Source organism: Pelodiscus sinensis, chromosome 8 (assembly GCF_049634645.1).
Source record: "Pelodiscus sinensis isolate JC-2024 chromosome 8, ASM4963464v1, whole genome shotgun sequence".
NCBI lineage: Eukaryota > Metazoa > Chordata > Testudines > Trionychidae > Pelodiscus > Pelodiscus sinensis.
The window spans coordinates 36,697,156-36,715,770 of record NC_134718.1 but is presented as its reverse complement, the minus strand read 5'-3'; the positions used below and the strand labels follow the sequence as shown (position 1 = coordinate 36,715,770).

Below are 18,615 nucleotides of genomic sequence, written 5' to 3'. Positions count from 1 at the left end.
GTAAAGAAAGAAATGCCTTCAGTAATTCAGGAGAATTGCCTTGCTTATTGACATAGCCTACAACACTAGAGTGTTTAGCATAAAGCAGTGTCAACATATGCCTATTACATATAGCTCAGTGGCTTTCAATGTACACTTTCTCCTATGAATTTTTTGTAACCAGACAAAGAAAATAAATCAGCATAATAAAACAGTAAAATGCAGTCTGGACAGAACTACCTTTAAAATCTTATACATTATAAAGTTTGAGTGATCAGGCAAAGAAAATGTACTTTAGGCTTAGCATCAAGAACAAATAGCAATGTACAGAAAAGTGGAAACAAGTCTGAATTCTTCCATTAATGTAGAAATATTTTAACTGTGCAATGTTCTCATGAGGCAGATAACATGTACTGTGATAGTCATGTCATGAAAAATATAGCACAAGAAAAAATTCAACTGTAATTTCATAATGCAGTGGACTGGGATGGAAATCGCTTTTCAAGTTCCTCAACTATACAGCTCAAGTTGCCATTCTGCTGGCTGTGTTCAGCAACAGTTTCTGTAGGTGGCAGTTCTGGAGCTGCAAATGGTTTAAGCTTGGATATGTGCTTGGGTAGAATGTGGTTTTTGTCTATTTGACTGTACATGTTGGCCACAGATTTTTCAATATCTGCTAAGTTGTGAATATTTTTAAGAATCCCTTTCAGCTCTCTGGGAGGCGGTAGCTCAGGTACTGTGGCCTGTGACAATATTGGTAGCTGTTTGGCAGGGGACTTAGTATTTTTTATAGGGTGCTGGGTACTTAGAGTAGATGAGGAGGAGAGTGCTAGAGAAATGGTAGGAAGAGATGGAGGCTGGGGTGGCAATGGAGGAGGAGTTGGAGGAGGAGGCGGGGGTGGTGGAGGAGGGGGAGTTTTGGGAGGATCTGGAATACTGTCTATTACTTCCACTTTGGTTTGAGCAGCCAGAAAATTTTGGCGAACTGGTCTCTTTATCCTAAAAGAAGGAGGAGTTGGTTTGTGAGTTGGTGGAGGAGAAAGTTCTTCAGGACAGTCATGATGAGTAATGATTACTGAAGGAACTACAAATGATTGGAATTCAATTGTTTCAGTAGAAGGTGTCAAAGAGGAAAAAGGAGGAAAGCGATTGCTTGGAGAAGAAAGTAGAGATTCAGAAGACAACTCTAGCATGTTTTCTCCTTCTTGGCGGTGGTTGCAGTGTGTTGGTGAACGTGAACATTTCACATCATAGGATTTTACTTGTTTCATTTCCTGCAAAGCCTGTTGCTCAAACTGTCTTGCTTTTTCTTTTACAGTTAATTTGGTACCAATGATTCTTTTAAATATTGGACTACTAATATCCACCTTGCTGTGCTGATTGTCAGTTCTTTCATTCTCTGCTTTGAGTCTTTCCTGTTGCCACTGAACTGGATCCATGATTACTGGCCTGCTTAGAGTATTGGAGACATGTCTCCTAGAAATACGAATCGGCAATGTCCATGCACGGTGAATGTCTCCCAAAGGACACCCCAAAATGGCATCTTTCAAGGCTAATCTTCTAGGTGAAAGACTGTCTAAAATATCTTTCCTTTTCTGTAGCAATGAAGAGCTGGGAGAACGTTGAACAACACCTTCCACATACAAAGGGTTCTGAGTTGTTAGTGGATTCTCATCAGATAAAAAAGTAATGTTACTTGCAGATTTGGGGAGATTATTGTTCAACAATCCATTGATATTAGACTGCTTGTGAGCCTCAATAGCACGTGAAGCAAAGCTGCTTATTACTCTTTGACGGTCTCCTTCTTCTAAGACTGACTTTTTTCCCCTGCTTTGTTGGAAATGGTAGAGAAGAAAAAGACTTGAAAGAAAAGAAGATAATCACATGTAAGGAAACATGCATATACATAGATTTTCATGAGAAAAAATGAATTTATGATGTGAATGAGTGCCATAGTATTACTTCTAACATGCTGATATCCAAAATATTTACAAAAGTCTACTGAGGCAAGACATTTACTTGTACATCTTCTCTAGAGGAAAAGAAAAGGAGGAAAGGAGGAATAAAACAAGCTTCAACCTACATAAATGAATTCTAATTTTAAACACAAGTCTTTTCTTTCTTGGAAACAATTACATTTTCCTTTGAATTAGATCCCCTTATACAATGATCTAAGCAAACATTTTTTCCATAGATCTGGTTAGTAACAGTTATGCTACACATTTATGAAACCCTAAATGGAAATATAATGTAGCATGACTTGATTTTTCCACGATTCAAATAAGAGCAGAATTATATTTTCAATATTGCCCACTATTTACCATGAGTGTGGAAAACTCATGACCATTTTTTAAATTAAGAATTATATTCTTCAATTTCATACATGTGTATAGCCATGTATGAAAGCTATAGATTGGCATTACAGACATAATCTATATATTCTCATACACATAATGCCTATCTGCACACACATAGATATTTATAAATACCATGTATTCACTGTATTAGGACTACTCTGTATGCAGGAAAATTATTCAGGTGAAAAATTGCAAAGCCACGTGATATTTTTTTTTTTTTACATGGGACTAAAATGTATCTCATCTGGTTCTGCAATTTACCTTGCATCTATGAATATCTGCCTAACTTGCCTTCCTTGGACTACTTCAAATATTCCAAACTCTTAAAAAATGTCAGAAACTTTTCTTCACCTTGTCTCTTCCAAATTATACCTTCCTGTGAACTGGAACTTTGAAGAAATTTTCCTTATCTAATGACAAATTTAAGTCAACCCTGGTTTTGGTGAGAAATTGAGCATAATCCCTATAAAGGGATGAATGCCCCCTTTTTTTGAGGGATAAGATCCAACAGTGACTTTTAGACCTCGAAATTATGTCATTTTGATTTTTAAAATTGTAACTTTAATAGTGCTTTCATGTTTCTCTGTGTGGCTGGTACAGTTGAACCAATTTTAACTAATGGATATAAAGGTGGAGTGATAAAATAATAGTTCTAAAAATTAAAAACAAATGTCTCTGAAATACTGGTTGTATAACATAAATTACATGTTCATAATATGCATGTATAGTGGGATATGATAGCTAAATTATTCTTAACCCTACCACCCTATAATTCAAAATGATCTGGACAAACTGGAGAAATGGTCTAAGGAAAATAGGATGAAGTTTAATAAGGACAAATGCAAAGTACTCCACTTAGGAAGAAACAATGTGTTTCACACAGACAGAATGGGAAGCGACTGTCTAGGAAGGAGTACTGCAGAAAGGGATCTAGGGGTCATAGTGGATGACAAGTTAAACATGAGTCAACAGTGTTACACTGTTGCAAAAAAAGCAAACATGATTCTGGGATTCATTAATGGGAGCGTTGTGAGCAAGACATGAGAAGTCATTCTTCTGCTTTACTCTGTGCTGATCAGGCCTCAGTTGGAGTATTGTGTCCAGTTCTGGGCACCACATTTCAAGAAAGATGTGGAGAAATTGGAGAAGGTCCAGAGAAGAGCAACAAGAATAATTAAAGGTCTAGAGAACATGACCTATGAAGGAAGACTGAAAGAATTGAGATTGTTTAGTTTGGAAAGGAGAAGACTGAGAGAGGACATGATAGCAGTTTTCAGGTATCTAAAAGGGTGTCACAAGGAGGAGGGAGAAAAGTTGTTCCCCTTGGTCTTGAGGCTAGCACAAGAAGCAATGGGCTTAAACTGCAGCAAGTTTAGACTGGACAGTATGAAAAACTTCCTAACTGTCAGGGTGGAAAACACTGGAATACATTGCTTAGGGAGGTTGTGGAATCTCCATCTCTGGAGATATTTAAGATCAGGTTAGATAGACATCTATGAGGGATGGTCTAGATGCTACTGAGTCCTGCCATGAGGGCAGGGGACTGGACTCGATGACCCCTTGATGTCCCTTCCAATTCTAGTGTTCTATGATTCTATGAGCTTATAGTTCTATATAAATATCAATTCCAGCTACAATACAACTAGGCTGCGTCTAGACTGGCATGATTTTGCGCAAATACTTTTAACGGAAAAGTTTTTCCGTTAAAAATATTTGCACAAGAGAGAATCTATACTGGCATGTGCCTTTGCGCATCCGTGCCGGTGTAGACGCTCTCTTGTGCAAGAAAGCTCCGATGGCCATTTTAGCTATCAGGCTTTCTTGCGCAAGAAATTTACGTTTTTGTCTACACTGACCCTCTTGTTCAAGGGGGCTTATCCCTGAGCAGGAGTGTCAGAGTATTTGTGCAAGAACCACTGATTTTGTACATTACAAAGTCAGTGTTCTTGTGCAAATACTCGTGGCCAGTGTAGACAGGCGGCAAGATTTTGCGCAAAAGCAAGCACTTTTGCACAAAATCATGCCAGTCTAGACACAGCCCTATAGTAATAAGTACAGTTATGTGATAAAATAAAGTTGCCTAAGCATTCCTTTCTATTCCCTATTTTCAGTAACTCGTAAATGTCTAATATTTTCAGCTTTCCAGATGAAAATTTCCAGGCTTGGTTGCTATCCAAATGTGATTTTTTTAAGTTGAAAAAAAATGGGCCATGTGTTTTTAATAAAAAAGAATAGTTTTTAAAACCAAGCTTTCACACAAACTTCCATGTTGGCTGGACTTTACAAATACAAGACAAGACATTTCAAATGTAATTTTTACTTCTCTACAGAGGGAAAAAGGAAAATAAAATCTAAACTCCTATAGGTGACAGGGGGCAAAAATTATTGTACCCTCACCTCACTCAACAACACTGTTAATCTATCCAGCCACACACTTGGCCCGGTAGATGAGTCTGCCCTATCTCGTGCACTCTTTCTGCCAGACCACCCCCACATACGATACAGTTCTACAATGACCTGAAAATTCAACACTATCAGTTTAGTTTGAATAAAGAGCTCAACTGGTTAACACACAACAAAGGCAATTTTCCTTCTCTGGATAGTCACATCTCCACATTAAATGCTGTGAACAACTCACTTCCATCCTGACTTGATTAGCCTTATTAACACAAGCAACTTCTTCCTTATATATACTCATGCCACAGTTATTTCCACTCCAATTCATCTAGGCTGTGTCCAGACTCAGGGTTTTTTTCGGGAAAAGTAGCCTTTTTCCGAAAAAACTTCCCCTGCATCCAGACTCAAGCCGCGTTCTTTCGAAATTAAATCGAAAGAACGCGGCTTTTCTTTCGATGGCGGTAAACCTCATTTCACGAGGAAGAACGCCTTCTTTCGAAAGTTCCTCTTTTGAAAGAAGGCGTTCTTCAATGTAAATAGGGCTTCTTCGAAAGAGAGCATCCAGACTCACTGGATGCTTTCTTTCGAAAAAGCAAGCCGCTTTTTCGAAAGTTCAACGTGCAGTCTAGACGCTCTCTTTCGAAAGAGGCTCTTTCGAAAGTATCTTTCGAAAGAGCCTCTTTCGAAAGAGGCTTGCAGTCTAGACATAGCCCTGATGAATTGGGTTTTACCCATGAAATCTTATGCCCTAATCAATCTGTTAGGGTATGTCTAGACTACAAGCTTCTTTTGAAAGAAGCTTTTTCAAAAGATTATTTCAAAAAAGCCTCTTTCGAAAGAGAGTCTGGATGCTCTCTTTCAAAAATGAGGTTTTCCACGATCGAAAAAACTGCCACGTTCTTTCAAAAGTCTGGACACGGGAAGTTTTTTTGAAAAAAGGCTACCTTTAAAAAAAAACACCCTTAGTCTCTAGGGTTCTACAGTACTTATTGTTTTTGCAGATACAGACTAACAGAGCTACCCCTCTGAGTAATTGATGAGTAGTTGATAATGGAGATTCCATAGTTATGTTATGTTATATCATTAACTTATTTTAAATCAATATGCTTTGACATACATTGGCTAAGCTTCTTTGGTCATTTTAGTGATCCCATGGATTTTCAAATGTAGAGACTAGAAAAATCAATGGTTCTTGAAGTTAAAGGAAGATCCATTTTGCTTCAAAATACAAAACACATGCAAGCTGATATATCCTGGATATATATGAGAATGGAATATTTGAAGAGTTGATTGATTGCTATCCTCTTCTAAAAGGTCTTAATTTAATATGATTATGCTACAGGGTGATTTTAAGATGAAAACGTAATATTTGAAGAACAAACTTTTGTCTCTTTGTTCCAATGAGGAACTCTCTCAGATTGATTTCAAGTAATAATTCTGAAAACTAGAGCCGTGATGGCTAGCTAAAAAGGAATTATGGGTAATGGAGTAAAAGTTTCTGACTGAATGGAAGCTTGAGAAACCTGTTTACCTATCAATCTGTGTTACGCATCTGGAAATCAGCTTGGGCCAGAAGTCCTTTGAAATAATACTATTCAAGATCAGCAATTACAGTTCCGTATTTAATCTCCACTTTCTACAAAATGGTTAAGGAAAAAGATAGGAAACACAAATCTTTTCACTTAAAAGTAAATGTCTTCCATGTAGTACACCATTGTAAAATAATGGCTGATTAATGGCAGCTAATTGCATTTTTAACATAAACTAAGCATCGATGAATCAACTACTGTATCTATTGTCTACAAAAATTATGCATGATGAAGTAAGTTTACTTACTGATGCCTATGAATCCAAAGATGGAGAAAGAATGGAAGTCATGAGACATAAGACAGATTTAAAACAAAAAAAGTTTAGTTCCACTTAATTTTCCACAAAAGCCCAATTAAGAAAACAAGACATAAGGCAACACTATAGAAAGAAAATGTTTGACACAGAACAATTATGGAAAGATATGAAAAATAAAGATAAGGTTTTCAATCTTCTTAAATGCCCATTATTTGATATTTAAGAAAACTGTTGGAGATTTGAGAAATAATTGAGAAGAAAAAAAAATAAAATTGTGCACAAGATTATAATATAATATAGCAATTTAAATATAGTATTGCAATTCACCTGCAAATTGAAGGTGAGTGTACAATATTGTACTACATTTTTCCTTAATATTGATTGTCTGAGGTAGATTTTTGTCTTGAGACCAAATATTGTATTCAGTTACACTTCAGAGATTTTTTATAAACTTTTATTTAAATTATTAAAAAACATTCTCTCTGAAATTATTATGTATATTGACTTATATAATTTTTTCTATATCCTTGTCTTCTACTAGAGATTCCTTGATCAATATCTCAATATCGTGGAAATATTTGCCTGTCATTTTCCCACTAAGTTATTTATATATATTCCGTAGATGGTGTCCCTTAAAAAAAAATCTGTGTTTGCTAATTTTATACTTTTAGTTGAAGTGCTGGTACAAATCTGAGTAAGTGTGTCTCTAAATCTGAAGTGAAAGTATTCAGATTTACATCTGCAACTAATTTTGCCTATGCAAAACTTAGTAGGTGCAAATTTCATCCACAAACATTAAGCCTAACTAAGAGCACATCAATTAGTCTGGAGAATGCAGAGTCATAAAACTTCCAATGCCAATTTATAACCAGTCCAATCCAACTTCTAGGTAAGTGAATAGCAGCCTTCCTTTTACTGTCATGGGAATTGGGTTAGATTTTAAGGAACCAGGGTCTTGATCCAGCAAAGTACTTCAGCATGGCTGTAATTATAAAGACGTAAGTAGTCCCACCTAGATCATGGCCTACAATTTACATATCATAACCTTTTAAATGTTACATGTGTTGTATTTCTGTGAAACATATTTCTTTCTTCCAGCTACGCAAAGCATAACAATTCATGTGAATAAAATGCCAAGGGGGAAAAATGAATGGTTAATTTTGGAAGAAAAGCTGTTCCTGCTTCAATGAGTAATGTAAACATTCTCTATTCACAAAGAGAAATTCAGCACAAAACATTTGGAAATCAGACAGTCTTTAAATAATCAAAATATGAAACTTACTGTAGCAATTATACTCTTTGTCCCGCTATAGTAACATTTTTAATAACTCAAATATATATATCAACTCTCTTATTAAGGAAATAAATATTATTTCAAAATAGAACAAAAATCATCCAGCACTCAATGATACCAGCACACTCCACTCCCAAATACTTTATGAAGTCTATTCTCTTTAGTGTTGTCATCTGAATTTTATTCTTCTAAAATAATACAAAAGTAATATTTATTTGCTGACATTAGCAAAAATATATGTAAATATTTCCCTATACTTCACTATTATGATCTGTTCATACTCTGTTAATTTCTGCTTGGGGTCCCTTCACTACAATTAAGTTCCATCAGTGCATGCATACAAGTCACTCTTTCTTAATAATTTAATGTCTTAGTGGAACAATTGGTCACATCATACAGTTAGAAAAGATGACCCAGGACACATTTCAGCAGATAGTAGTAAAAAGATGCTTTCCTTTAACTATTCTTTTTTACAATCAATTTAATTGTTCTCTTGTGATTTCAACATTTAAATTACATCAGATTTACAAAGAAAAAACTTTAACCAGTGGAATATTTTATATTGAGAAATTATTATCAAATGGGTTTTTGATTTTTATTCAGTTGCAGCTTGGAAAAAATAACATTTTGGGCCAAGTTCTCAAGTATGCTAGCGCAGTATTTGCTACATCTAAGAAGTAATGGGTTTTTGCCACTTGTCAAGCCCCCTAACCTTGATGCAAACTAGAGCTGTTGCCAAACTGTTTTAATTTGCCTTAGCAGTAATGGCCATTGTGCTTATGTGCTGGCCCAGAAACATTGAAGAGCAGCTATGCCTAATAAGCAGCTTTACACTTTATATTTAGACAGCATTACTTCCTTTGGAAATTCCAATATCAGAAGAAATCCAAGCTGACTGTTTAAACCCATATCCTGTCCCCTTTGGGATCACTGTAATATTCTTATTTATTTGCATGATTTTTAAGATGCTCAAGTCATTTGTAGAATATACCCTTCTCAAGAAAAGACTATTCAATTACACTATAACTGACATTTCAGACATGTGACTTATGCCTTTGTTCACCTACAATTTTAGTTATGAATCACAATGAATACTTACATAGTGCTATCACCTAGTTCTTCATAGAGATTATTGGCAGCACTACTTGATGGTTTGCCGGCTGGTAAGGCCATCTGGATTCTTGCTGTCTTTGCACATTCAGCTTGCCGCCTTTGGTAAGTTGTGCAGGAAGGAAAAAATGAGTGTTAGAAATATTCTATAGCTTACATGAGCTGACATATCTGTAATCATATAAAAGTTCATGAAGAACTGGTTTTGTATTCAAAGAAAGGAAATCATCTGAGCAATTAGTTTCAGCTCTGTAGCACTCTGTCACTTCTCTTTCATTATGGTATTCCAGAGGTCCAACCTGTATCTAAATCCACTTTTATATACTTGCTAAACCACCTGATCACGATGAAATAATAGTAGATCAATTAGCATTAAACTGAGGAAGAGGCCAATCATGCTTTAACAATATCAGGTAAACTGGCTTTTATTTATGTTTATTAATATCACATTTGTAAAGACTTCTTCAAAGTTTCATTTTATGACTTTTAGCACTTATCAGCATAAGATATGGTTAACAATTTTCCATTTGACTGATTTTACAAATGCCCTTTCTGTAAAATCAAAATTTTCTGCATGAAAATTTCAGTTTTGTTGAAAAAATTTGAAAGTTTACTTTGAAAATTGAAATGATGACCACCTGGAAAGCTCTTTTTAGTTTCACCTTCTGTCTGTAAGCAGAAATGAAAGTAACAAGAGCCTTTCAGGTGGCTGCAGGGACTAAGCATCCTGTCTCAGGGTTAGAAGTGAGGCAAGGAGGCTGAGCTCCAGAAGGCAGAGAACCAAAGCAGAAAATGAAATTGACAAAAGCCTTCTAAGTGAGCAGCTGACATGCCTCAAAATTACATCTGGATATTCTGAAACCATTTTTCTGGAAATCTCTTTCTGTAAAGATATTTGCACTTTTATTACAGAAAGGGACTTTTTTTTCCAACTTTAGTCAACATTTAGACCATAAGTTCAAGCCCTCTAGTTCATTTGTAAGAGTCAGAAAGAGCAAGTAGTTACCATATAACTGGTAATAGGACTGAGAGAAATTTAATTAAGAATAGAGTACAACAGACTTTACTGTGATTTTCAAAATAAATCATTATTATTATTCACATTTATATTGTAGTAGTGCCTACAGCTAAGATGTCATGTACTGAAGTTCTAAAAATAGGGAAGTAAAACCAGTTCATTAAAAATTTGTATTGTATTTTATATATATATATAAAATATATATATATTCAGCACTGTTACATTTAAAAAGTTTTCTCATATTTGGTTGAAATATTTGGATGGCAACTAAGCAATGTTTCAATTATAGAAGAAAATCAAGTTTACTCCAGTACACATTGATGTTTGTGGTGTGTATGTTTAGGTTAATACAAATTACTTTTAAAATCAAAATGTTATGTGTTTAGTATTTATGTGTCATATATAGGGTATTTAGGGTTAACCCCATAATTAGCTAGGCAGAGGCTGTGAAAAAGTTCAGAGAACATTCAATTCAGAGTTTTTATAAAGCATTCCAACAACAGGGAAAGATGGATAGCCTGTGAGCTGGCAAGAGATAAGCCCCTCTGGCATTGTAATTCACAGAATCAAAGGGAAAAGGACCTTTTATATGAACAGAAGCAGGAACCATCTTACTGGCTTCCCCTTCCTGGTAATTTAACTCCTGGAGTAGAAGGGACAGATGTGCAATCGTACTGTGGCTTCTTAGAAGCAGCTATGGAACTGATTCTTGCCAGAATTAACCTCCACTAGAGTCATGAATTAATTAGAGATGTTGTCATGCTCCATCTCTGCCTCCATTCCCACACAACCCCAATAGAAAATTTTTCACAGAAAAAAAGAGATTTTATTGTAAAAGCATTATTTCACCTTCAATATGGGTCTAAGATCCCCTCCCTATGCTTTAGTGAAGCAGACACACTAGAGCATACCACTAGTATTTTGGCTATGATTTTGGCCTGCACCTCATCACTCATAAGAGAGCATCCCATAATCTACTTATTTGCTTGTCTTACTTTAGCACATACCTGAATGTTTTATTAAATGATCATAAACATATCAAGTTCCTTTTTAAGTCCATCCACAGAAAGGTCTTAGGTAGCACTGCATTCTACAATTTGACTATATAATATATTTCCTTTCACTGTCAATCAATTTACTTCTCTTAAATTTCAAGTGGTCTTTGTACTTGTATAATAAAAAGTATATATTGATCGGCTATCATTCTTAAACAAGGGGTAAGAAGCAAATCTAAAATAAATACTTACTCTTTAAATCTATTTTGTAATGCAAAAGGGAGAGAGAGATAAAAAGGTAGGTTAGAAGCATTCCATTTACAACAATAATTGAAACAGTGAACTTTATATTAGTAACAAGCTAAGAGTGACAATCATTTTACTTATTAAATTGCAGAATTAATGACATATTTAGAAGCTACTATGTTTCAGTAAGTGAAAAGCATTTAGTTCCTTTTGCGATTGTAAGATTGTTATAAAACTATCATCCATAAACACTAATTACAGGAGAACAAAACTGTTAGGGGCTAAACAGAATCTGAAAAATCCCCATTGATTAAAGATGTGGATATTGAAGTCTGAATTAGGGTTTGTAAGAGTGGAATAATAAAACTGAAGTAACTGCCTCCTCATTTTAACATGGAGAAAATTAAAGAAACACTCCTTCATAATAAAGCAGAACTTTGGCTTCTATTTGGAATATGACACTCTTGTTATGATTAATTCATAGTATATTTTTCATAATTAGCTTTTTTGTTTGTCCTAGATAATGAATTTCAAAGGCATCACTTTGTTGGAGGTAAAATTTTAAGGTCAGTACAGTGTTTGGACTTTTCTCATCAAAATATCTCATGTGGTGCACCAAGAGACTGCACTCAGCACTGAACTCTTTGCTCTCAACACTGAACTATGTGCACTCAGTACCAAACCCTTTGCACTCAGCATGAACTTTGCACCCGGCACCAAACAGCTATGCACATTGCACCAACCTCCAGTTTCCTGCCAAAAGGACTTTATAAGCAGGATCCCATACAAAGGCTCGAGTTCTCTCCAGTTCGCTCTGGTTGGCTCACTCGCTTTCTATCTGCTTCATGTGGTGATCTTCAAGTCTCTGTGGTGCCCTCACAGTGCATGTCATAGTGAAGGCTTGTCAGTGCATATCTGGGTAGCTCCAATTAAAGCTTGTGGATTTCATCACATCTGTAACATCTGGATCCAATCCATTTCCTACTGTGGTGAAGACTCAGACGGAATAGTGAAGGAAGCCCATCACGTATGAACATTGCTGAGTCTTTGTAGAGAAGGCCCAAGACTACTGGCAACCTGTGTCCTGTCCAGAGCAATCTCTCTCCTGCTACTGAGAACATCTCTCCATTGGACGCCATAGCTGTCCTCCCTGAGAACTCTTAAGAGTTCAAAGGTAGATGGTCCTAGACCTCGCCTCTATCCAGCCGGACCACCATCAATAGTAATACTTACCTTTTCTCCCATTTGTATTAGGAATCTTTGCTATCTTCTTGTTTTCTAAGGTGCTGGTTGAATATCAAAAGCCAGATGTTTGGGGTTTGTTATTGCAATTTTATTATGCTACTTGTTGTACTTCTAAATTTATAATACATTTGAATATGATTAAGTTATCCAGACTTTGTCATATTTAGCCATTTTACCAGTGATTAGATACGGGAGTGCCAGTCATATCTCACTTCTGGGGCACGGGCATTTATTACCTATTCAGAAGCCTAAATCAGCTAAATTTCCCATAAATTATTATTGTTACTACACCCTTGGTAACATCTTAATGGAAAAGAATAATGATAATTTATTGGATTATTTATAAGCAACACATGCAGTCGCTGATCTGTGCTTTAACAGATAATTTCACATTAAAAAGTAAGCAATGTAGAACTTCAGTTTAGCCTTATTACTTTAATAATGTAAAAATTAATTCTTTGGGATGTTAGCTGATCATGGAACTAAAAATATTGAAAAATGTGCCTACTACATGAATTTTAATATCATACAAGTCTTCATGTTTTCATTATATGTGCACTGGATGTGACAGTTACATTTATTCAGCTATAATCTTTGCACTCAGCAGTAAACTTGAGCATAATTTGCCAGAATTGTTATTGGAAGATTATATTAAAGAGGCTTTGGAAAAAAGAAGCTAAGAAGTAAGACAAAAATTAACCTGTTTTTAAAAAAATTCAATATAGCATAAGGTTTATATTAAGATGAAAATCATTTACACTCTCTAAATGAATTTTATTGATTTATTTTTGTTATACTAATAAGAATTTATTTGTGGTAGTTTGATATAAAGTCAAGCGCTATATGATACTCGTAGACAACAGAATCATGATTTTAAAATGGATGGAAGCTAAACAGATTCCTTAAAATTGCCTGATGTATTTGGGAACTAATTCTGTTCCTATACATATCAAAAGGAATTTGACATTTGCTTTTCCTTCCTTGAAAAAAATCACATAGAAGTCACATTACAAAATAATTAGAGTTTGAATCTCTGTTCAATAAAAATAGACTGCGTGAAAACTTTAAACACGGTATGATTCAAGAAACAGAGGAGGCTTAATCCAACACTGGAATGTATTTTCTGGGATGCAGGGCTCCCAATGGTATATTTTGCTGGAAGGGCAATAGTTAAACAGTGCTTGAGGAGAAGGATGTGGTGTGGAGAAGAAACCAGAAGGATATGTTAATTCAGTACTCTTCCCTATTCAATCCTGACATGCTCTGGTCTAAGGGGGTATCCTTCCCAGGTACAGACCTTGGCTACTGGATTACATCCATGGCCTTTCACACACTTTTTGGAGAATTTATTCTCTAAAAAAATCTGGGAGCATTTAGATTTCTCAAACAAATATTAACCATTTAAAAATAGCTATAAAATGCAGCTATTCCTCTTATGTGACTATTAAGCATGCCTTCAGGCATACTAGTATTCTTTCATGCAGTGATGTCTCCTTAAAAGATTAAGTAAATTTGATTTATAGCACAAATGACCAGAATACTAATCATCCTTATCTCTAGGAAATATTCTAACTTAGCTATTAAAAATGCCAAATTACAAGGACTAGTTTTAAAGAGAATTTTTACTCATCTTACACTTGTAAAACATAACATTGCTTTTGATTTTATTGTCTGGAGCTTAAAGTGGTATCCATATATAATGGATACAGACAGATATACAGCCAAACTTAGCCCTATCATTAGTACAACTAATTTTATTTCACTGTAGTTGCAGTTGATTATGACAAGGCGTTAACAAACAGTACTGTGTCCAATCCTGGTTACCAGTGTGGGAAGGTACAGAACAGCTGGTAGGCCTGTCAGCTGGAAAATTACACCATATTGTAGACCTACAATAATATTCAGATTCCAGTGATTTAACACAGCACACATGCATTTATTTCTTTATATTCTTTCATCCAGTGATGCCCTGCCTCATTTGCAACCTACAAAGTAACTGGTACTTAATTCTCCCTCTCTCCTAATATAGCAAACATGGATCTGATGGGGCCATCCTCTGGAAGGACTCCAGAGCTCTGGGAAGCCCTCCCACTCCTGGTTCTAAGTAGCAAAGATTTGCTGAGTAAGGAGACATGCTGCAGAGGTCATTTGCTTCACCTGGTCCTTGAAGAGAGGGGAAAGGGTTACTGTACAGGGTGATCTATGGGCGTGGGTTTATTTGATTATGAACTATTGTTTGTCAGAAGGTGTGAATTGACAATGCCATTTTGTTTTTGGAATTTTAAATAATTGGAAGGGTGTATAGACACTTTTAAAATTTTTATTGCAAAGAAAAAGGAGATTTTATATAAGGTCTCAATTTTCAAATGAGCATATGCATTAATAAGAAAACTTTAAACTTGTTGGTTCAGATGAGCACCCAAAAGTTGGGCTGTTTATCCATGTTAGTAAAACTATTTAAAATTCTTAAGTCTGCTAAATGTAACAAGAAATCTAAAGCAAATAGATTATCATGAGATTTGTGCCCATTAAAAAAGAGCTAGAATGCAGCAAGAACAACCTCTCCACAATAAGTTTTTATGCTTGAACTTCACTCACAGCTGGAACCAAATAGTTTACAGGTCTGAAAATTCAAAAATAATTATTGCCTCGTATTTTAGAGCCTCAGTAAAGTTTTGGTTCATCTCATTTTCCCTGCAATATGAAAATTGAATCTTGATTCATATACTGAACAACTAATGGTTGCGGTATATAAGGACCCAGGCTTCTGGATGAAGCATGATCCATGTTCACATGTTAGATAATTGGATTCAGATATTTGGTTTTACTTCATCCATAATCTGAAATAATTACTTCATGTTGTACATAATAATTATACAAATACGTGTATACATAAAGGCATAAAGAGGAAGAGGACATAAAAATAACCACACTGTAGTTTACCTACACAGGATAGCTTTCAAAGCAGACCAGTGCTCCTGGCTTCCAATTATAGTTTCCCTTGTATTAAATGTATAGGTTATTACAAAGATTATCGACAAAGAAATTTGGAGTACTTACTGTTTGTAGCTGACCATCACTATTAAAATAGCAGGCATGCAGCAAAGGATGATTATGACGGCCAGAGCAAGCAATGCCCCTTCTGTGTAGCCTACAGCTTGTGCCTGCTTCTTAACATTGGCCACCACATCTGGGGTACGGATTTCCAGAATACGCCCTCCTTGCCCAAGGTATGGCTGAAATTCTTTATTGATATCCAGCAATTTTCCATCCAAGAACCTTCAATATTATGAAACAAAATGATTACAGCAGACCTAGCCAATTCTGTACTTTTTACTAGCCGACTGAGTTCATAACCATATGTTCTGTATGTACTGCGTTAGAATAGAATCCAATCTTTATGTACTTATGGATCTTACTATTCTTTTATAATCCCTTTTCAGTATTATCATTGATGTATTTAATATTAATCTCCCTTAGAGACTGATATCATGATGTGCTGAGATTGCCTGTGTGTCTCCATGACCCTAAGAACTACATCAATGAAAGTTAGGATTAAACAAGACAGAGTGAAGGACAGAGACCAGTCAAAATCAGTCTTTTGGTCCTCCAGGTTGGTTGTTGGGCATGAACTTGACAACTTAATACCATACACTGCTTTTGTTATGAAAACAGTTGAACAAATAAAATGCCAAATACGATCCTTGGATCAGTGGATAGCCCTCAAATGGATAACATGATGGATATCAGTCCAAAATAGCTACTGAAGGACATTATTGCCTTGAGGAAATCAGTGCTCCCAGTTCGTTCCAAACTTTGAGTTTGGCTTTGGAATGTGAGGACTTTGTTAAAATCATCAAAGAATGGAAAATTGTAACATATATAACATATAATCCTTAGTATTAATGAACACAGGTGGCCAGACGCAGATACAAACAAAATGAAAAACAAAACAACTATTATTTTAATCAGTAAACCGAAATGGAGGAAGAAAAGGAGTTGCCTTGATTTTGAATGGTGATGCACAAAAAAAACCCACTTTAGATTGGTAATCCGTTAAAATTATACAGGCAAGACTTCAAACACTCTGTCATTCAATATTATACCCCAATGCATGGATACAACAAGGACAATTAGGCTACATTGTGCAGGACTTCACTAGCAAAGTGCAGCTACATCATATTCTCATTGCTTTGGGCAATATGAATGTTATGGCTGGGACAGACAAACTTGGCACAATGGGCACACATGGAACTGGCTTACATAAAAATGGTGGCAAGAATGTTCTTGAATCATGTCAACTGAAATCACTTCATTACATGGACAAACTTTCCTCATTATAGAACAACATAGATCTCACCTGACAGCATTAGAAAAAATAAAATAGATAATTTTTGTACACACAAAGTTCTAATAACCACATCAAGATGTGTGCATATGCAATGGAGTATATGTAGGTAGTGATCATCAATTGCCATGATGAAATGAAATTGAGGAAGTTACAAGGAAAGATGATTCCAAGGAAGATGAACATCATTAAGCTTGGGGTGAACAAATAAAGAATGATTTTGAATTTCAGCTTTCAAACAATATGATAGAAACAGTGTTACATGATAAAGATATGGCACAGGAAGCCATTAGCAAATAGTATATCAATACAGCAGAGAACATTGTTGGATCTAGTAAACTGAAGAAAGAAAACATGCTAAATAAAATCTACTTAATGCCTTTAGGCCAAAGCAAGGTAATCAATGAAAAGAAGAATACAGAGATAATGAAGTGAAAAGATCACCCAGAAAAAGCATATATTATAAGAACAAAGAGCCATAAGGTCCATCTTGAACAGTATCCTGTCCTCTGGTGCCCCAGAGGGAATGAACAGAACAGGTAATCATCAAATGATCCCTCGCTTGTTGCCCATTCCCAGCCTCTGACAAACAGAACTATCCATTCTGGCTAATAGACATTTATAGACCTATCCTCCATGAATTTATCTAATTCTTTTTGAACCCTTTTAAAGTTCTGGTCTTCACAACACCTCTGGCAAGGAGATCCACAGGTTGACTGTGAATTGTGTGAAGAAATTTTTGTTTGTTTCAAACTTGCTACCTATTAATTTCATTTGGTGACCCCCCAGTTCTTGTGTTATGGGAACAAGTAAATAACATTTATTTTCTCCACACCAGTCATTATTTTATAGACCTCTCTCATATTCCCTGTTTATCTTTTCTAAGCTGAAAAGTCCCAGTCCTTTTAATCTCTCCTCATATGGTAGCAGTGCTGTACCCCTAAACATTTTATTTCCCTTTTCTAAACCTTTTCCAATTCCAGTATACCTTTTTGGAGATGAAGACAAACAATATCTGTATGCAGTATTCAATATGTGGGTATACCATGGATTTATTTGGAGGCAATAAGATATTCTCTGTCTCATTCTCTGTCCCTTTTTATTATTCTTAACATTGTTTGCTTTTTTAACTGATGCTGCACATTGAGTGGATGTTTTCAATTGGTGTATCTCAATGGATAGGCACTGGAAACAGAAATGGTTGCAATGAAGGAACACATGAGAACACTTTATCAAACTACCATATAACTTGCTAGAGTCTTAGCCACAGCAGGGAATGTCCAATGAAAGATACACAAGAGAAAGCCTTACACCAACAAATGAAAAGAGGGATAGAACACTTCCATTCCATCTTTAACAGACTCTCACCAGAAATAACATTTAACTTTGAGACTATATGACTACAAGATGCAGGATTTGTTGTGTCTAAGCTATTCAAGATAGGTTGCCATCCAGCCTCTTTTTGAAAATCTCCAGCAAAGTAGCTTCAGGGAGTAGCCTTTCTGCCTTACCAATCTATCCACTGACTTTGACCTTTATCTACTCAGGTTTAGCACCCTTTCTCCTGATACTTTATGTATAGAGGTAGGGGGGTGGGTGACAGAATATCTTTCTCCCCCTCACCCCCCGCCCGCCTTTCCCTTCTATTTATTTCGAGTTTTCTTATCCCCTGGTCATAACTCTGGTCATCTGAAGAAGTGGGCTGTCCCCATGAATGTTCATGATACCATCTCCATGTTTTGTTAGTCTATAAAGTGCTACCAGATCTTTGCTTGCTGTTT

At 35.7% G+C, this 18,615-nt stretch overlaps 1 protein-coding gene across 18 annotated transcripts in view; it reads right to left on the bottom strand.

The window, feature by feature from the left end:
• The window catches only part of PCDH15 (protocadherin related 15), a 1,467,631-nt gene that overhangs the window by 25,716 nt on the left and 1,423,300 nt on the right, over positions 1-18,615 (bottom strand). For all 18 annotated transcript variants that reach the window (XM_075935032.1, XM_075935037.1, XM_075935036.1 and 15 more), the window contains 2 exons: positions 15,547-15,765; positions 8,972-9,082 (listed from right to left, as the gene is read on the bottom strand). In XM_075935032.1, the coding sequence (XP_075791147.1) occupies positions 8,972-9,082; positions 15,547-15,765 (330 nt within the window). The remainder of the gene's footprint in view (positions 1-8,971; positions 9,083-15,546; positions 15,766-18,615) is intronic.